Source organism: Malania oleifera, chromosome 7, assembly GCF_029873635.1.
Source record: "Malania oleifera isolate guangnan ecotype guangnan chromosome 7, ASM2987363v1, whole genome shotgun sequence".
NCBI lineage: Eukaryota > Viridiplantae > Streptophyta > Magnoliopsida > Santalales > Ximeniaceae > Malania > Malania oleifera.
The window spans coordinates 107,242,076-107,264,183 of record NC_080423.1 but is presented as its reverse complement, the minus strand read 5'-3'; the positions used below and the strand labels follow the sequence as shown (position 1 = coordinate 107,264,183).

Below are 22,108 nucleotides of genomic sequence, written 5' to 3'. Positions count from 1 at the left end.
CTTTTTTTTTTTTTTTGGATTACGCACCAGGTTTCCACGTGTCCATTTTACGATCCACGTGACTAATCCCGCAACCCTTGAAGCCGACCCCACAACTCCAAAGGGAGGTAAATTTCAGGAATCCAGGAGCGGAAACAAACCTGGGAGGGTTTGAACACCTGACCTCGTGAAAGGCACTTCCGCAGCCCGCACTATCACCTGAACCACACCTGAGAGTACTAATACTCAACTATTAGTAACGCTGACGATCGTCACTAAAAGAGTGGAGACTGTTACTAAAACTAATAGTATTTCAAACTGAAAATCCGTCACTACTACTTAGATTTTAGTAACGAATCTAAATTCATCACTAAAAACCTACCTACTAGTGACGAATTTGAAACCATCACTATTGTGTTGACTTTAATGATAGATCTCAATCCATCACTATTAGTCTTGCCTCGGGCTATTAGTGATGGTTTTCAATCTGTCTCTAATGGTTCTTCCTTGTCTTTTAGTAACGAAAATAAACTGTCACTATTGGTGTGACTTGAAGTGATAGATTCTAATACTATTATTTTGACTTTTAGTAATAGATCATTTTCTGTCACTATTAGTCTTGTCCCAAACTTATTGTGATTGTTTTAGATTCGTCACTAATAGTCCTTTCTTTTTTTCTTTTTTATTTCTATTTTTATTTTTATTTTTAAAAAATAGCAGCACTTTCATTTATTTATTGATATACCCTTACTTTTAATGGAGGAATACCATGGTTACAATACAAGCAATAAGAGATAACATATAGAAAAAACTTAAAAGTTTTCCAAAAACAACACCAACATACAACCAAAACAGGACTACAAATCCAAACAAATCAAAACAAGAACCTACTAACCAATAAAACATCCCACGCAACAAACCAAACAAAAGAAAAAAAAAACAAACATATATCAAAAGAAACCAACTAAACATACTTCATATAAATCGTGCCCATCTTATCCAATTTATACAAACCATTGATAACTCTAGAAAGTTGGCTATTATTTGTCAACAAACTATTCATCCCCATAGCACCTTATCAAGTCAATGCATTTGTCACTTTATTCTCTTCTCTATATAAATGATTTATAAAAAAGTCTACTCCCTCCAATAATAGTCTTTTCTTAAGCTTTAGTGACGAAGCTAAATCGTCACTAAAAGTCTAAAAGAATTTGAATTTTTTTTTCCTATATTTATATATTCATCACACATCATATTCGACCATAATTATTGGTCCATTGCTATAATCATTAAGAAAATAAAAAATATGTACATAAGAACTATTTGATCAATGTTAAGAGATAACATATACATGGCTTGTCCACATAACCAAAAAAAAAAGAGCAAAATACTGTGCATCATCATCATTATATCATTGTTGTTGTTGTCGTCGTCATCATCATCATCATCATTATATACATCGAAGACCCTACAAAATAATAATTATAAAATAAATTAGTATAAAATTTCATAATAATATAAGTACAAATTAATTGATCGCAAAAATGATTACTACTTAGTTAATTAACAAATGATATAATTATAAGTATTTAACTTTGATTATAACTATCCATCTTTAAAATCGAGATGAATTTTTGGCAACTGTCAGCTTTGACACATCCAATTCAATGTCATGAACGTGTTGAAATTGACCTCCCTCAATTTAGACCTTGTATGGCCGATTTGGACACTTAAGTTCCAAAATGAACTAAGTACCTAAACTATAAAACTCAATTTGCTTCTAAACATCTAATTTTCAACTGGAAGGGAGTTTTTGGGTACCGTCAGCTTCGACACGTAAACTTCAATGTCACAAACGTGCTGGAAGTGATTCTGCTCAGTTTGGACCTTGTATGACTAATTTGGACACTTGAATTCCGAAATGAACTAAGTACCTAAACTATGAAACTCAGTTTGCTTTTAAGCATATAATTTTTAACTGCAAGGAAGTTTTTAGCTATTGTCAACTTCAGTACATCCACTTCAATGTCACGAACGTGTTGGAACTGACCCCACTCAGTTTGGAACTTTTATGCCCAATATGAACACTTGAATTCCGAAATGAACTAAGTACCTAAACTATGATACTCAATTTACTTCTAAGCATCTAATTTTCAACTTGAGGGGAGTTTTTGGGTACCGTTAGTTTCGACAAGTCTAGCTCAATGTAACAAACATGCTGAAAGTGACCCCACTCAATTTGGACATTGTATGCCTCATTTGAACACTCGAGCTCTGAAATGAACTAAGTATCTAAACTATGAAACTCAGTTTGCTTCTAAATATTTAATTTTCAACTAGAGAAGAGTTTTTGGGTACCGTCTCAATGTCACGAATGTGCTAAAAGTAACCTCATTTAATTTAGATTTCGTATGCCCGATTTGGACACTTGAGTTTTGATATGAGCTAAGTAACTAAACTATGAAACTCAGTTTGCTTCTAAGTGTCTAATTTTCAACTAGAGTGCAGTTTTTGGGTATCGTCAACTCCGGCACATCCATTTCAATGTCACGGACGTATTGGAACTGACTCCACTCAGTTTGAACCTCGTATGACCAATTTGAACAATTGAGTTCCAAAATCAACTAAGCAATTTTAACTATGAAAGTAAACTTAGTTCTACGTGTCTAATTTTCAGCTAGAGAGAAATTTTCGAATACCGTCAGCACCAACACGTCCAGTTCAATGCCATAGACGTATTGGAATTGACCTCACTCAATTTGAACCTCATATGCCCGTTTTGGACACTTGAGTTCCAAAATGAACTAAGTATCTTAACTATGTAACTCAGTTTGCTTCTAAGTGTCTAATTTTCAATTGGATGGAAATTTTTGGGTACCATCAACTTCGGCACGTCGACTATTTTGTTGAACGGTTGATAGAAAAACAAAGCTAGTTTAAGAATATTGTGGCCATGCCATATCAAAATACTAGGTGATAGTAATAAAATTACCTTTCCTTTGGTATCTTCTCGTTTGCTTATTGGGTGGGGGGTGGGAGAGGTGTTATTACATTGGCTTATTGGGCATCCAAATTCTAAGATTATTGAAGGAATATCAACCATTGCTAATTATTTTCATGATTTTGTATGCAAGACTCTACCCAAAGCTAACCATTGAGTCGACTCATGGAGTGCTGACAACACCTAGAATAGACAATTATAATATTTGTTTCTCAAGTAACTATTTACTGGGTTAGTATCCTTTAGATACTAGGAGAATGTAATAGGAAAATAGTACTTGAGCATATTAGCCTATAAAGGTCATTTAGTATTATTTCTCGTCAAAATGGAATTTAGAAAGTTTGCTTTCAGTTTTACATAAGGATGTATTAGATGCTCTTCAAAACTTAATACAATGCCAAATCTAATGCCTCAATTTGATATTGTCATGTACAAGCTACGATGAAGCCTTATGTTTGAATTATAATTATTATTTTTGGTCAATGCATTATTTAAAAAACGCATACCAGTGCTCCATAGCTCCACATCTATGAGGAGAGGAAGAGTCACCCACAGCATCTACTTGATGTTGGTGGAGCATTTCATCAATCTCTGCTTTCCAACGCATCAAGGCTTCAAGTTGCTGTGACATGACGTGGTTACTCTGGACTATCTCCTGCAGCTGTTGCGTGATATTATCTTCACGATTGCTGCCTCTTGACGCAACTCCTCAATCTCAGCACGACATACAAAATGATCTGATGATGCTAATGTTGTGGCTATGTATCCATCCCCAAGACCTTTGACATAACCACCTGATCGATTTCCAAGAACCTAAGAATAGATCTCATCATCTATGAGTCGCTGACTACCTTCTAGAACGTCTGCATCTCTCATCTGCACCATCCTCTCCTATTTTTATTCAGACAAAATTAGAAAATGATTAAATAGCAATGTTATAAGCTTTGAATTCAATAATGAACTAAATAACTACAACTATAATATACTAACATGTTTGTTTTGAGCTTCCTGACACCACTACCCTGACTTCCTCTTATGTGTTCTCTGATACAAACTAGACCTGCTCTCTAATTGTCCAATGACTGGATCACGCTGCTTTAACATATCAAATTTTATATATTAATAACTTTGTATGTGCAAACATAACATTTTTAATGTAATATTATGTTAGATGATGCATGAACAACTTGGACCCACCACAATGCGTTGCATCTAATTTGCTTCGGTTCTCAGCATTTGTTCAACATATTTCCTATATAATAGATTTAATGAGTTCATAATCCACGTCAATTCTAATGCATAGCAGTCAAAATATAATATCGATACCAACAGTAGTACTAATTTAAACACATCACCTGGTAATGAGAATCAGAAAAATGTTGATACAACAGCACCCAATCTTCATTTAAAATCTTATCAAACAGGTGTCATTCAGTTTCATTTTCCATATTTTTGAAATGTTTGTGCATGTTATGATGGTAGCTCTTAAACTGAGCACATAAGTTCTTATTCACCGCTTTTTGAAGGTGGGGGTCGGTGAAAATGTCAATATGACTCCTACATATGAAATACATATAGAACGTTAAAGAGTAAATAAATAAAATACATTAAAATTAATACAACTTGTTGAAAAGCTTACCAATATGCGCTCATACAAAACTAGCCTATGCTCCTCAATCACCTATGCCCAAGTGTAGCATGTAATTGGAGCAAATTGTAGGCACTACTAATCAATATTCAAACCAATGGTTTGAAAACCGTCACTAAAAGTAGACTATTAGTGACCACTCTTATTTCGTCACTACAGAGCCTATATATCCTTCAATCAAATAAAAGGGAGCAATAGTGACAATTTTAAAATCGTCACTACAAGTCCATTATTAGTGACGGTTCAAGAGTCGTCACTATTAATCAGTAGTCAAACTATTAGTGAAGGTTTGAAAACAGTCACTAAAAGTATACTATTAGTGACCACTCTTATTTCCTCACTACAAAGCCTATATGTCCTTCAATCAAATAAAAGGGGGCAATAAATGATGGTTCAAGAGTTGTCACTACTAATTAGTATTCAAACCATTAGTGACGGTTTAAAAATCGTTACTAAAAGTAAACTATTAGTTACTACTCTAATTTCGTCACTACAGAGCCTATATAATCCTTCAATTAAATAGAAATCGGCAATGGTGACAGTTCTGAAACCGTCACCCACTTTTAGTGACAATTATGAAATCATCACTACTAATCAGTATTCAAATCATTAGTGGCGGTTTGCAAACCATCACTAAAAGTAGACTATTAGTGACCACTCTTATTTTGTCACTACAGAGCCTATATATCCTTCAAACAAATAAAAAGAGGCAATAGTGATGGTTTTGAAACCATCACCACAAGTCCACTATTAGTGACGATTCAAGAGTCGTCACTACTAATCAATATTCAAACCATTAGTGATGGTTTGAAAACCATCACTAAGAGTAGACTAGTAGTGACTACTCTGATTTCGTCACTACAAAGTCAATATATATCCTTTTCAATCAAATAAAAGGGGGTAATAGTGATGATTTTAAAACCGTCACTACAAGTCCACTATTAGAGACCAATATATTTTCGTCACTAATAGATTTTACTAAATTCTATTAGTGACGTTTTGAACATTGTCACTATAGAGTGTAAATTACATTAATTCAATGTAAGAATAGTTCAAACTATTAGTGATGGATAGTTCAAACTATTAGTGACGGTTTAGAAACAGTCACTAATAACTCTCACCGAAGTCTTATAAAGTGCTATTGGTAAACTAGTACTCATGAATATTGATTTCATTACTATAGATAGTTTTAGTGATGGTTTGGTACCATCACTAAACATATTCACTAAAATTTTAATTAATGTAAAATACTTAAAACTATTAGTGATGGAGGCAAATCGTCACTAAAGATATTAAATAGTAACTCACCACAAATGCATCACAAAAAGTATAATAGTGACGCATTGATTTCATTACTATTCACCAAAAAAACGTTACTAATATATTGGTGTCATGGTTATCACGGGAAACAACTTTTTAAGTGACGAATGTATAGTGATAGATCTAAATTCGTCACAATTGAGTTTTTATTAGTGACGGATTGTAATGCCCCAACCTTGGTCTACCAGGGAGCACTACGTCTCTTCTCCTCCACTTGGACCAGACAATAGGGGGTGGACCTTATTAGACTAATGACTGGCCCCACAGACCAACACGTGTTCTTTTCAGTGTATTTTGTCTTCACTTACACACTTCCTGAGAAAACTTCTTAGAAGGTCACCCATCCCAAGATTACTCCAAGCCAAGCACACTTAACCGTGGAGTTCTTATGGAAAGACTCCCGAAAAGAAAGGTACACCTTGTTGATATTGGTCGTAACATTTAATCCTTTTAAGTCTTTCTTCAACCGGGCATCACACGAACACCGTTTTCGTCACTACTACGCAATATATTAATGACGAATTATGAATTCGTCACTATAAATGCAATATTAGTGATGGTTTTTGATTGGTCACTAATACTTTCGTCACTAAAAAAGACATTTTTTGTAGGGTCAATGTCTCTCTAAACATAGGGTTAATTTAGTTAAATACATACACATGACAAAATCAAGTTTGATCCCATGTATACACCTAATGTATCTAATAATTTATCCTAAAAAACAGGCCCTAAAGAGAAAGAGAGGGACTAAAATGGAGTAAAAACAGAAAACAAAGACAGGAGGTGGGATTACTCTGCAATAATTAAAAGTAGGGAGAGAAAGGAGGAAACTCTGCTAAGAAGCATGAAGAGGTGTAGTATTGAGAGAGAGAGAGAGAGAGAGAGAGAGAGAGAGAGAGAGAGAGAGAGAGAGAGAGAGAGAGCTTGGATTAAGAAGGCCAAGGGTCAGGAAGAATTTGGGTTTGCAAAGGCCCTAGATCAGTTTGCTCCCTATTTCTTTAAAAGATAGAATTTTATCTTATACTTGACATCTAAAGATTGTATTGTGCATGATGTTCTTACTTGATTTGATTTTTGTTTATTGCATGAAACAATGATCATGACTAATTTGCTAGAATATGAGGAATGCATGTGAAATTTATGGTTTAAATGAAAATATTTGACATGTTCCGATGCATGATGGTTAGAATTGGAATGTTTTAGATGTTTTCCCTTATGAAATTAGAAAGAAGAATGTGTTTCAATGAAACCAGTAATGTTGAATGTGTACGAATGCATAGAAAATCCATAGGTACAAAATTGCCACATCAAGCATCATCCACTTAAAGAAATGATGATCCACAACAATGAAAAATACTATAGCCTTCAAATTAGTTTGATGGGTTTGTAATTCAATAAGGATGTGTTGGTTTTGTTGCTAGGTTAGGCTAAGAATCCTTAGCTCGTGTTTGGTGCAGACTTGCAGTGCACAAATAGGCTTGGATTGGCCTAAAATTCACACTTGGCCTTTTTATATGGATAAGAGTGGCTTATTTTCCCCATTAAAAAGGGCGTGCTAAGCAGGAAAAAGATAAGAGATCTCTTCGATGGAAATTCTGAGTGGGAGATTAGGTTTTTATCAAACTATAACCCTATAGATAGTTATATGTGAGTGTGGGTTCTTTAATGAAGTTGTCTCCTCAATTAATGAGCCTTATATAATCTTGGAGTATATAGGCCCTATTGCTGATTGTCTTAAGTTACCAGCAAGTTCTAAGGCACATTTGATTTTTCATCATATCTCTTGCCTCAAGAGGAAGTTAGGGGAGTGAGTTGCAGTGCAGTGCCACTCGTCTGATATTGCACCAAGATTTCTTTTGAAAAATAATTTAGCAACCAAATTGCATTTTTTAACTCCAAATAATGATCAAATGAAAAGCAAAATTATCACCAAGCAACCATAGTTAAGTCTAGTTTCTTATTGCATACATGACCAGAAAAATAAGTTAAAGATGAAATAAAAGAAATGATGATCCACAAATGGCAGAAAAATAATATAGGCTTGAATATTAAATGAGGGGGTAAAAAAAATACACAAAACTTTTCACTTCCAAAAAACAACTAGTACATAACTTCAAGAAGCTCAAAGATTTTTTAGAAGATCCGGTTGACCACAAAATAAAATAGTAATTGCCACGCATGGTACTGTAAAATGTAGAATACAGTGAAAGGCCAAGTGATGAACTTACATATTTTATTGAGGCAGTAATATCACAGCTAGCTCTGGACGTACTTGTTTTGCGAGTTCAGCAGCGAGATAGTCCTCAATCAGATTGTTAAGAGATGCCAAGTTATCAACAATGGTTATAGCATAATCTGCAGTTTCTTCATACTATATCCCACAGGTACAAGTTTGGCTGTAACCCAAAAGGTTGAATAAGGTCTGTGAATTTATTTTTTCTTTCCTAGAGGGAAAAAAGTGCATCAATCAGAATCTTATCAATAATTATCTATATTAGCACTCTATACCAACTAGATTCCCCTTTGATGCCTCTCAATGGGGAGTTTAATGCTTACCAATGCATTATGTGCTTGACTCATACTAAAAAGAGTATTCCAAGTATTCCAGAGCCAAAGCAAAGGATACACCTTTGATGCCTGCTGATAAAATGAGATATTCCGAGTATTGTTCACCTTATGTGTTTGACTCTATAAGCCCATGTAGGCCCTGTGTGCTTGATTTGATGATGGCATAACTAAGACACAATTGCACTGATGACATTACTTGTGCATCCTTAGCAAATGAATGACACAATTGATTTCACGTGTACTTTGCACATCTTACTTCAGTGGTAAGAGGTCAAGTGTCGACTTGGTGCATATTTTAAGTTGGAAGCTAGGAAGCACCGATACCGACATGGGATATGGATACAACACAATATGAATAAGCTATTTGGAAAAAATAGGGATACGACACAGCCGGGATATGTTAATTAATTAATAAATATATTATATATAGCCATATTTTTCTTTTTAGGTGATAAATATCGTAGTAATTTTAATTTAAAAAGAAATACAGATATCATTCATACACACTTATACATCATAAGTTCACCAATCAAAGTTTTCTAAAACAAATAGATCAAAATACAAAGAAAAACATAAAAATGTTAAAACCCAATATCTCCCCATTTTTCAATGATCGTCGGCATTCAATGCTTTGACAAAAGCCAAGTAGAATAAAAGTAGCATGTTTTCAACCGAAAAGGGAGTGGATGTCTTTGGTGATCACCTGCCATCACACTCCCACCACTCCTCCACCATCCCCTCTCAAGGAAGATGGTCGATGCACTGTATTTGGTGCAAACCCAAGAGATTGATTTTTTTTTTAATTGTTTTGATAAATCTGAAAATAGGGAGATGGTATTTATGCCACATTTGAAACTTCCAGTCGAGCTTGATAAATCAGATTTATATTTTTGTATTTTTGTTATAATTTGTATTTTATTAAATAAAAAACATATTCAGAGGTTTAAAATTTACCAACCAAGTTATACTCTTTAGTGTTAAGGGGTTTAATGAAGTAAAATTGGATTACAAAATTTAAAGTCTAATTCAGCATTCAGTACTTGATGCTTAATTTTTGCAGCAGGAGTGATGCAGACACGTCGGTGCTATGTCGAGCCATGCCTGGGAGTGTCCAAGAAATGTTTGAAAATAAAAACATTGAAACCTATTTCCAACATGTGTCTGCCACATGACAGGCCATGTCGGACACATCCATGTTTGATACGTATTTGGATACGGACACTTTGGCCTATTACTGCACACGGGGTATGTAAGAATGAAATGGACTTGGCGGAAATGGAATCAAATTTATCACTTGATTTCGTCATGCTCCCCACCTAAAAGTTCATTCCATTCCTTTCCTACCCCATTCCATTCAATAAACAAAATGATGTTATGATGATGGAATCAATTGTTGTTCAATTCAATCAATTATTTTGCAGAGCTTGCTGCTCTCCAGTAAATATATATAAAAAAGTTATGGCAACACTATTATTTATGTTGCTAGTTTTTTTTTGGAGAGGGGATAATTTTTTGAAAAAATTGAAAATCATATTTTAATATTTTCAATTGTCATGGTACTTTAATATCCAAAATTGAATCTTGTGAATTTAAATCATTCATTCAATACAAAAAAAAAATAATTAAAATAAAGATAAAATGACCATGTGAATTTACAATATAATGAAAAAAAAATATCCGAAAATTTTAAAAAATTTGAAAAACTAATGAAAGTCCTTCAAAAAATAATTTTTACCATTTTCCAATTATCATGTAGAATAGAACATTTTTTGGAGCACTAAGAAATTGAATTTAACTAAATTAAATAATTACAATTAATTTATATTTTTATTACAATATTTTCTAGTACATCAAGAATCTGCTTTGAGTCCTTATCTTTTTGCTTTAGTGATGGACCAATTGACTAAGAGTATTCAAAAGAAAGTTCCATGGTGTGTGTTGTTTGCATCTTATTGTTTTAATTGACTAAACTAGGGACGGACTAGAGGCTAAGTTAGAATTATGGAGAGAAGCTTTGAAATCTAGAGGCTTTAAGATAAGTAGAAATAAAACAGCATATATATGAAATGTAATTTTAGTAATGATAGGCGAAATATTGAAGACAAAGTTAAACTTAATGATGAAAAAATAAATAGCACTTGTAGATTTTGATACCTTGGATCTATTATGCAAGTTGAAGGAGAAATTGAAGATGATGTAATGCATAGAGTTAAAGCAGATTGGGTAAAATGGAGAAGTGCTTCAAGTGTGCTATGTGATCATAGAATACCCTTAAAATTGAAAGGAAAGTTTTATAGGACAGCTATAAGACGAGCTATGATATATGGATCAGAATGTTGGGCGACGAAGAAACATAATATCCAAAAAGTAAAAGTTGCCGAGATGAGAATGCTTAGATGGATGAGTGGTATAACATTGAAAGATAAATTAAGAAATGAACATATTTGTGGTAAGTTAGGTGTGACTCCTATAGAAGATAAAATAAGGGAGGGACGACTTAGATGGTATGGACACTTGCAACATAGGTCACATAATGCACCTATGAGGAAGAATGACTTAGTTACTGTGGGGGGTAGTAGAAGGGGTAGGGGTAGACCTAAAATAACTTGGGAGGAGATAGTGAGTAAGGATTTAATATCCTTAAATCTATCAAAAGAAATGGTCCATGATCGCATAAATTGGCGGAAAAGGATTCATATAGCCGACCCCACTTAGTGAGACTAAGACTTGGTTCTGTTGTTGTTGTTATTACAATATTTTCTAATTTATATTGTTTCATAATCTTATTATTTTAGTTCTTAATTTTTATTTGATTCAAGGACAAAAATAAACACAAGTTCAATTAGGTTTTAAATTTTTCTAAATTTTGGAAATATTAAAGAAACAAGTCTTTAGTTTTCATTTTTTGCTTGTTTCGATTGACGTTTGTGGTTTTCAATAAACTGAGTTATGTTCATGCGCCTTAATTCCTATTCATAACTAATTTTTGTTGTTTTAAGTTTTAATACATGTCAAAGGAACAACAATGTGATATCATGTAATCAAAAGTCTTTTTAACTTAAATAAAAACCAAACTATGTGGAATAAAAGTCAATAATTGAACTTGAGAAAAGCTAATAAGGTTGTGAACTCCTCAGCGGCTCAGCTCAACCTAAGGGATCTGAGAACAAACATTGAAGGCACCTCTAACTGTTAGAGCCTCAACTTTTTTGCAACATAAAGTTTTGTGAAGTTATATATGAGTCAAAGATTATGATACCTATGGTTGAAAGAAGATTTTATCTTATCTTGATATCTAAATAGATATCAAATTTGACTTTGCTTATCTTTAGGAATTGGTCTCTAATCAAGAATAACGTATTATGCTTTGTTTCCTTCTTTTGTGGAACATCTTCTCAGATAAGTTTTTGGGAACAGAAAAATTAAAAGGTGAATGTCAAAGAATTTATGCTCTCTTTCGCTCCACGTAATTGCTAATTTTGGAGACAAGTATATATGAAGATCAAAAAGCATTAGAGCAAGTAGCAGAACAATCAGAGTCTTTCAGATTCTTGAGCTTTACAATCGTGTTATAAACCTACGGAGCTACTAATATCTTGAAAGGTCCTTTTGTTACAATAGGGCATAGTTGCATGGATCCTTCATAAGCTGATTGTTGTTCATGCTTTAGGAAAGTGAGTTGCTCATTCTTGAGTTAAGAGAAAGGTGTAGGATGTATAGTCCTTGCAGTTACCAAGGGTACGGTCCTCAATGTGGTTGGAAAATCAGAGGTTTGTGGCCAGCTAACTGGTTATTGTATGTTGTTTTTGTCTTCGCCGTAATCCACTCACTAAGATTCTAAATGTAGCCACCAAGTTTGGAGCCAAACCACCTCTCTCTCACACACAAACGCACATTTTATGTGTGTTGCAAGCATCTATGTGATCTTTGTCTTTGTCTTACTTCTTTGAAATCTCTCTCTCAACAATGGATCAACATCCCCCGAGGGTTTCTCTACTAGACCAACACATATAATAGGGTACCGACCACACCATACTCTAGCATGGCCCTAGCTTATTGATACATTCCAAAAAATTTGGTGAGGTTGGAACATTAGCGGTTCATGGCCGGCCAACTAATTATTGTATTTTTTTTTTTTTTCTTCATCGTAATCCACTCATTAAGATTCTAAACGTAGGCACCAAGTTTGGAGTCAAACCACCTCTTACTCTCACTCTCACACACACACATTTTATGTGTGTTGCAAGTGCCTATGTGATCATTCTCTCTCTCTCTCTCTCTCTCATTACGATACCAATTGTACTATACACAAGCATGGGCCTAACTCATTTATACATTCCAAAAACCCTCTACTTGAATTCATTTTATTTTTTTGACGCCAAAAATCTGTACTTAAATCTATTTTGATTTTTTTTTTTTTTAAGAATACTAGTTTTTCTGGTTCAACCTAATCTTGCCCCTATCAAGAATTATTTTCCTTGGTTAACAATAATTGTAGTTTTTCCAGGACTCTAGAAAGTGAACAATATATGTAAAAAGAAAAAACAAAGTACAATCTGTTTAGCATCCATTTATGTATAATAAACAGCCTTTGGGCTTCAACCAAAATAATAGGAAAAACTGGACCCAACAATACAAGGAAAGGGGAAGAAATGAAAACACAAGCATAACTGAACACTGCACAAACATGATACATGCTTTTACAGCATACTTTCACAAGAAACAATAACTACTTGCCTTGGGGTCAACAGCTGAAGGAGTTGCAAGTGCCTCAGCAATGGGAGCTAAACTCTCTACAGTGAAACTACAACCTTCTATAGAAACACTGCAACAATTGCATATGGCAATTTACTTAAAACACAAAAACGAACATTTTTATCAAGACAACCATATCCAGAAAAAAAAAAATGTAATCACATAAGTGACCAAGCTTTATGAATTCCTTAGAAGTGCATCAATGTGGTTCAACCAAAGAGACACATTTACCTAATTAAATGATGGAGGCTTTGAAAGGGCTGCATGCACAGTTATATCTCCTTTGAAGCTTGGTAGATGGAGCATGCATCCATGGAAAAAATAATAAATATTGGAGAAAAGCTTAAGAATATTTGCAAATCGTCTGATAAACTATCCCCCCCCCCCCCCAAAAAAAAATCTGAACCTTCAATTATCATGCATTATTTTCCAGGAAAAAAAAAAAAGAAAAAGCATTATAGAATTTCAGATCTACGTCAAAATCAAAACTAAAAATTTATTATTTGATATGTTTAAAAATTACCCTGTAATGTAACTCCGGCTTAGGAGATACTCATCAAGTTTCTTCAAACTAGACTCCGAGTTTGGGTTGTACAATGTGATGGCCAATTTTTTTATTCCTTAAAATTAGTAGAAGTAGAAAATGAATCCACAAAAGAAGACAAGATGAAGTTCTATCATGATCAAACTTAATTCCAGACAAGGAAAGTATACGAATTATTATGAGACTGCCCAAGCAATTAAACAAGGAGAACCAAATTAAAACCACTATAGACTTTGTTTTTCCCTTTTTTTTTTTAGGAGGGGGGGGGGGGGGCCGTGGTGGGGTTGTGGACAGGTTCATTGGGGGCCCACACACTGTTTGGGCTACACAATGAGAGGCAACACATCTCCCTTCCTTTACCCTTCCCACCCTACCAGGATTCAAGCTTGAGATCTTTGATAGCCTAGGGAAGGCTAGGCAGCAGGGGTGTCTTTGGCGAAATTCTCGACATTACTAGAACAGTTGAAATTTCGAATCCCAGCAACTTTATATGGCTTCAAAACAAAATTATCAACACTTCAATATATTGATTGTCCCGGCACTTGTCAAATGGGAACATATTCAAATGACAAGCAGATCAATTCTTCAACCTTCATCATAAGTCAAAAAAACCATACAAGGTGAGTTTTTAACTGTCTAAAATTCACACTTCATATAGAAACCAGCATGGACACATATCTCTTGCGGATGATAAATTGATAGGTCAAAATTCATTGAAACAAAGTTTATTCAAATATTGTATATTTCATTTTTCTCTTATGTGGGTGTTCGCTTATTGGTGATCTACATACTGCTTTGCTGATAATTTACCTAGGATAGTTTCACTTGGAAGCAATTGATGAATGACAACATTGCAAGAGGTTGTTCAGCATAACCATCTCGCAACATCAGAGCAAGAAAATCGACAACTAAACTCAAATGTAAATCTTAGGATAGTTTCACTTTGAAGCAATTGATGAATGACAACAGAACAATTCTGAGGTGTGATGAGAAAACAAAATATCTCGCAACATCGGAGCAAGAAAATTGACGACAAAACTCAATTCTAAATCAACAGCTATTAATCAATAATTAGAGAAATCGAATCCATGATGATAATAAGACAAGAAGGATCGAGAGAACTTTACCTCCGAGAAAAAGAGGGATTCCCAGCTTCTTAAAAGGGTTAAAACTTACGAGGCGAAGCCCCACTATGGAAAAAAGTAAGAGCGTTCAGGTTAAAAGTATAAATAATATATATTAAAATTTTTATTATAATAAAAATAAAATTTATTATAATTATTTTACTTAATTCTTCTATCTTCAAATTTTACTTTATAATAAAAATTTTATTGAAAATGATAATTAAAAATTGTAAAGATAATTTATAATTGATTTTATTATTATTTTAAAAATTTTATGCATATTTTCTAACTATATTTAAACTCATATGATCATTTAATTTTAATTTTAATTTAGAAGTGTATAAAATAAATAATTTAATTACAAAAATATTTCTAAATAATTGATTTTGCAGTTTTTTGATAAAATTGACGATGAAAACAAAAAATTGACAACAAAAACAAATGCATTTTTATAAAATGTTTTCTATACCAAAAACAGAAAACATAAAACATCAATGATATCAAACAAACCCTTAAGTTTTCTACACGACGCTAAAATATATTTGCAGGTAAAGATAAATTTGCTTGCTTAAAACTTACAACAAAAGACATTAACACCTAACTAGTATTGTTAAAAAAAAATATTAATCTCATTTGAGATTTTAAAATTTTCAATAATCTCCTGAGGCTTTCTAAAAGGATACAAATTTTTTGAAACATTTTTAAAATTAAAATATGGGCAAATTTTAAGTAGTTTTAGAACTTTAAAATAGACGTTTTGGAACTTTTGAAATAAGAAGAAGAAGGAGAGGGAATGAGATGATTTAATTGTATTCTTTTATATGTATGAATTGTTTATTCTCTAATCCACTAAGGTGTCACGATTATCTAATTTTAGTTTCATTATTAAAACTTTAAATTTTTAGCTAAATATTTTAAGATGTTAGAAATTATATAATAAAAAAATATGGGTAATTTATTGGTTGATTATGAATAAATATAATACATATGTTCTATATGATAATTAATTTTACTATTAAAAAATTTTTTACATACATTTTTTTAAAAAAAATGAACACCAAAAGCGTGAAAATCTATTTTTTATATGCACTAAATGTTTCAGCACACTTGATACATGTATAATGTATTTATTCATTCATTTATTTATAAAAATAATTAATTCTTCATATTTTGTTCTATCCATCTCATAATTTAGTTAAAATAATTGTGTTTCTGAAATTAATTTACTTTCTAATTAAATATGAATAATTTTAAGTTACTAAGCAAATCTAATTAAGTAGTAATAATTAAAGCAGAAGACTAACCACTGATTTCTTACAAGGTTTAGCAAAGAGACACAAGTTTCAAATTCACGAATCTCCCTTAAAATTTGGTAAAAAAAAATGTGAATCTCTCTCTCTCTTTCTCTGTTGGGTTGGTCTCTTATAATTTCTGTTAAAAAATAAAGTAAAAAATATTGACCTTCCTGAGGTTTGGTTAAAAGAAAATGATCTTCCTGAGATTTCAAAAATCTCATTGACCTCTCATAAGATTTCAAAAATACCACAAATTTCTTTTAAAATTTGTCAAGAAGACACAAACTTCCCTCAAAAGACTTGTATTTTTTGTAAAATACAAGAAAACGTTTGTCATTTTAACAAACCTCAAAGGAGGTCCCTAAAATTTTTAAAACCTTCGAAAAGATTCTTAAAATTTTTGAAATCTCAAAGGAAATCTTGTCGATTTGCCAAATCTAATGAGAGGCCGTTGTGTTTTACCAAAAGAAAAAAAGTATAAAGTCATATGTATTAAAGCTCAAATATGAAGGGAGAGGTATGTGAGACTTTTAAAATTTCATAAAAGTTTCGTCTCCTTTTCCTAAACTTCCGAGAGAATGTCTTTTATTCTAATAAATTATTAATTAAAATTTAGAATTTAGGATAAATATTTTCAAATATTAAAAATTGAGGTCAAATAACAAGTTATACTACAGGTAAGTTTTGACTTGGATGTTATATGTAGTTATTTCTTATATTTTCATTAATGTCATTATTATTATTGAAATATTTATAAATAAATAAATAAAACTTTTTAAGAAAAAATAGCCACCAAAGAATGGATCATCTCCTCGCTGCTGTTGCGGGCATTGTGAACGTCACCTTTTCAAGTTAGTGATAACAATCAACTAGTATTTTTAATGTATTTAAGATGAAATAAAAAATTAATTAATTTAACATTTGACAAATTAGGTTATTTATTTATTCTTTTTTTAATTTTAAGAATAATATTATGTGTTACATGTAACTAATAATTTTTTTTTATATCATAAAAATGTGGGGAAGAAAAAAAAAACAACTGGATTGAGAGACCTTCCACGTACAAATAATTTAAAATATATATATTCAAAGATCTAGATATTGATGTATAATTAGAAAAGACATATAATAAATGTGAAATTTTTTTATTTTTTTATTTTTTTTGTTTTCCAACTTCGTCTCTAAGTTCTCATTTTCTATTAAAAAATTAAAAATATTGAATGTCATTTGTTTTTTCATGCATAATTTTGAAATTTAATTTGATTGATTTGACCGAGTTGTCAGGTTGTACTGTCAATGCCTGAGATTGGAAAATAAGGTGAACGATAAAGGTGACCTTGACACTTAAAAAAAAAAAAGGCGTGGTGACTTGAAAAAAATGAATTCGAACATAGTTTTAATGAAAATATCTCGAGCGATTTACTACACTATACTCATTCCAATTTTTAAATTTATTACTGCATGCAGTAATTTATTTATTTAAAAAAATAAATAAATGTGCACTAAATTAGGTTTTGTTAGTGCAGTAATTTATATGAATGAAAAGCAATGATTGCCACACTAAGATGACATTAATTTTAAGAATATTTTTAAAAACAATAGAAGTGGTATAAATTTTATTTATATGGTTGTTACTGAATTTTTTTCACTATAATTGACTAATACAAATGATTTTAACAATTGGTATTTATATGGATTGGTGTATTTATTATAACTAGAACCGAGAGACGTAGCTAGAGCCAAGAACTGGAGATGTAAGGCTGGAGACCCGGTTTGCAAGTTGTGTCATTTATCTCCATTTTTCTTAATTTATCTTGATGAATATAACCTACCATTTTTGGTTTATTGTAATTAAGTTGTAATTGATTATTAGCCCTATAAATAGAGGAGCTATGGAGAGTTGTGAGATGCACTGCGAAGAAACAGAGAAAGAGAGGAAGAAGAGAGTGTGGGGAAGAGAGAAACTAAGAGAGTTGTATTTCTTTCCTGTGGTGATTTTTTAGTGAATTGTGGTGTGCTCCGTGGACGTAGGTCGATTTTGACCAAACCACGTAAATTTCTAGTATTCCAAATTTTTCTAATTGCTCATAGGGTCCTAACAAGTGGTATCAGAGCCCAATTGGAGCAGAAAGACAAGATTGGAGTTGTTCACCGAAATCAAAGCTTTATCTAGTGGCTCGAAATTGAATTTTGAGACCACTATCACGTTTACCTCACCGATACGTAGCCAACGGTGCAAACTAGAGCTCGAAAGGAGCTCAAACAGAGGCCCACGCGCCCCCACGCGCATTCCTAGAGAGGAACGCCTCGCCACACGTCGGTGACCTGTGAAGGAAATGTAACCTCGAATGAGTGTGAAACACTGTATGATCATTGTAAAATCTAGTCGCTTCTACATTTCCAAATCATGACTTATCAAGTGCCGTAAGCTGTGTATAACTATCATGGAACTTAGCAATCAACCTGGCCCAAATTTTACAGGAGAAGCTAATTCCAACAGTCACCTGTTGTAACAAACACAACAGTTATGGGAATTAAAGCTCAAAGTGAAGCCTCCTAGACAACAGAGAGTTGAAGTATATTTCAACTAAAGCATTCAATTCCTTTCCGCTAAGCTTCTGCGACTACCATACTTGTGAAAGATTGCAAGACCAATTCTCCCATTCCAGATGAAATCACCACCCTCAAACTGCTTACGGAACAGTCAGTACAAAGATTAATATGGGTAGAGGAGTGTTCATTTTTGACGGGAGTGTAGGAATCCAACATTCTGCATCAACAATTCTTAATGTGAATTTGAACTAGCATCTACCTGATTCAAAATCTACGGTAGCAGGATTTCATTGCTTCACCAGACTCAAAAACAGAACTTGCAAATCACTGCTTGAAGACATTGTCACGTCAATGAGAATAGGAAAAAAAATAGGTCAATATTTGCATTTCTGGGATGTTATATATCCTAAAATACATCACCATGACTTCTGGATAGAATTTTCCTCTCAAAGAACAACATAATGGCAGATGAAGGAAAAAGCAGCGGGGAATGGATTCAAGTTCTATGCATTTTTAATGCAAAGCTTGAAAGTTTCTGTAATTTTTCCGTACGCATTTTGAAGTAAAACTGATAGGCATTGCAATGAGCTTGAATATGTTTAACTTATATAAGATTGCAAGACCAATTCGTCCATGCAATTCTTCTTTTCTCAATTATCTTCGTATGTTTCTCACCGTCACCAATTAGATATAAAAAATGAAAAAAAGTTACAAAACATAAAAAACGTGACATACAAACCAACAGGAAAGTGGCAAAATAAGTAAGTTGCACAACAGTTGACCGTACCGTTTCAAGAGAACTTTCCCTCCCTCATCAATATTTAGCCTTGCAAGATGCTTCTTCTTGTCCAACACATACGCTCTGTCAGTTTTCCTTTTGGGCATTTTCTGCAATTGGGTATCTTATAACAAAAATATTTCAGCATAGAATAATTTCCAAGGTCAATGAATAATGCTGCAATCATCTTAAATGCTTGACACAAAAATGGTAGGGCTTTGTTTGGAACTTGGAAAATGTGAATTTTGCAAATGAAAATATGAAAGAATCCACTTTTTCTTGTTTGGTTGTCAACAAAGATGAGAGTGAAAATATAATATAAATGGTAAAAGAATAGGAAAATTTTTTCCCATTTTTCATGACAGTAACCTTTGAGTTTTCAAAATTTGAATCATATTTTGATAAATTATCATTTTTTAATAATGTTTGAGACAGGGAAAAAATACATAGAAAATTGATTCCCTTCTCATTTTATTCCTTTCCTTTCATCTCAAAAAATTCTTTGCCATAACAAGGCCTAAAAGTGAAAATCTATTTTTCAGGAAATTCCAAGTAATTTATTCGCTTATAATTCATCATATCTTCGGAAAGAATCAAAATCAGAAGCAATTTATTTTACCAACAACTTAAGTGTTACTAAGAATTTAGAAAACTGCTATTACGTCAGCTGTAACAGAGGCAAAACAGAAGCAAAAATTATTTGGGTATATTCCATCATCAATCACTCCATACTTGCTCAATGCTCAACCTAGATAATTCAATCAAGCCTTTTTATATCAAAATCCCTCTTTTCTTCAAATCCGCCATACAATTTCATTTTATTAACAAAAAACGAAAATAATCAGACATTGAGAAGGAGAAGAAGAGAGAAGCACCAGTAATAAGGACGTGAGATCCACAGTGCTTGCAGTAGTAGACGAAGAGATCGGAGTCGGGGCCGTCCGGTGCTGCATCCTCGCTCGAGTACGTGTGTGTCGTTCTCTTCGGCATAGTAGCTCTTCTCTCTCTCTCTCTCTCTCTCTGTAAAAATTGGGCGATGACCGCAACAGGTTTTCTGGGAGCTCGGCAAAGCGCTAAAATGACGTCGTTTTTTCCTTCTGACGAATTCTGCTGTGGTGTTGGTAGGCTTTTCGTAATTAAATAATTCCTAAATTTTTAAAAATAATGGGAAAAATAGGTTATAGCAGGAAAGTTATAAATTTTTGACCCATGAGTAATTTTATATATTTTTTGGATCAATAATTTTATTTAAAAAATTAATAATAGTAAATAATTTTTTGTTATATTTTTTTATCATAAAAACAATATTTAAAATAAAAATATATTCTAATATGTAAAATGTTGGTATCTAAAATAAAAATTTTGTTTGTTGATTATATAAATATTTGATTTTCATTTTTAATTTTATTAGTAAGTAAATATCAAAAAGTATTAAATCTTCTATACGCTTTAAAGAAAATATTCTTCGAGCTCAAAACAAATTAATTAAGTCTAAGGCTTATTATTTGACATTTCTTCTTTCTTTCTTTTTTTTCTCTTTTCTCAAATGAAAAAAATATATAGAGCCTTAAAAATATTAATTTACTAACAAATTAACTATTATTCAAAATTTTTTTTATTTTAAACTTTTAAAAACAAAAGAATGTTTTAAGAAAAAACAAAAAAAAAAATATAAATTGAAAATTACATCAGCTTATTTTAGTTAATATATAATACTAAATTTAGATTATTTCAAGTAGTCAATCGAAAAGATCGATTATAAGACAATTTGATTTTGAACTATCATTCAAATCCAAACCTTAGATTAGAATGTGTGGAGGGGAAAACTTGGAGTTCTAACTAGTGTGAGTTCTTTACAAAAACTCAAGAAAAACATTTGATGTTAGTCTATTATATCCATATAATTTGTAGTTTGATATTATAAATGTGACACATTCTATTTTTAAAATCTAATCGTGAAAAATTCTCAACTTAAGTTGATTAGATCACATATAGCCCATGTAAGATTTGGAATTGACAAAGCACAACATGTTATATTAACATTTGGATCCACAAAGTTTTGACACAATATTATATAATTAGTGAATTCTAAATTCAACATGAAATATTCTTTCCTAATATGTTTCTCATATAAAATTTTAATAAATGTGCTAATTTTATCATACCAAACAAATGGGGCCGTTAGTTTTTGCAGTTCTATTCTGTGAGAAATTATAAAAATTACAAAGGATCTGTCGCCTCATGTAAACATGCATTTATTTTTTAAATTTAAAAAATGTGGCAATTGATCCCACACTCACTGGCATTGACATATATAGATCGAGTACGATCCAATATCACATGTTTCAAATATAAAAAGAGTAGTGTTATGTGATATGAACAACCATGATGACATGAGCTCACGTGGTAGGGTATCAATGGGTGTAATGATGTGGGCCCATATTGTTGCACCCATTGTTACTTGTAAGGGTGAGTATTCAGTCGGTTCGGTTAAAAAATCTCATTAACCGAATCGACTGAAATTCCATATTTAATCGAATTCA

General features: G+C 32.4%; 1 protein-coding gene across 7 annotated transcripts; it reads right to left on the bottom strand.

Moving 5' to 3' along the window:
- Window positions 1-1,237: 1,237 nt before the first annotated feature.
- LOC131160550 (UPF0235 protein At5g63440-like) lies at window positions 1,238-20,651 on the bottom strand. 7 transcript variants are annotated; one of them, XM_058116355.1, is made up of 6 exons: window positions 20,441-20,640; window positions 19,575-19,689; window positions 13,254-13,341; window positions 8,177-8,344; window positions 3,487-3,871; window positions 1,238-1,447 (listed from the first exon to the last, which is right to left on the bottom strand). In XM_058116355.1, exons 1-4 carry the CDS (start codon window positions 20,553-20,555, stop codon window positions 8,315-8,317), a joined length of 348 nt encoding a protein of 115 aa, XP_057972338.1. In that variant the 5' UTR covers window positions 20,556-20,640; the 3' UTR covers window positions 1,238-1,447; window positions 3,487-3,871; window positions 8,177-8,314. The 7 variants fall into 7 exon arrangements, 6 of the variants coding, with proteins under 6 accessions (XP_057972338.1, XP_057972337.1, XP_057972339.1 ...); XM_058116356.1 differs by lacking the exon at window positions 1,238-1,447 and adding an exon at window positions 3,971-4,072 and having other exon boundaries at window positions 3,267-3,871; XM_058116354.1 differs by lacking the exon at window positions 3,487-3,871.
- Between the last annotated feature and the right edge of the window lie 1,457 nt (window positions 20,652-22,108).

Bases quoted from the DNA above. Each gene is read 5' to 3' on its own strand.
- LOC131160550 (XM_058116353.1), bottom strand. From the start codon at position 20,555: ATGCCGAAGAGAACGACACACACGTACTCGAGCGAGGATGCAGCACCG. The intron at 19,690-20,440 runs GTGCTTCTCTCT...TTTTGTTATAAG, and splicing joins ATCTCACGTCCTTATTACTG to ATACCCAATTGCAGAAAATG. The intron at 19,005-19,574 runs GTACGGTCAACT...TTGTTGATGCAG, and splicing joins GGGAAAGTTCTCTTGAAACG to AATGTTGGATTCCTACACTC.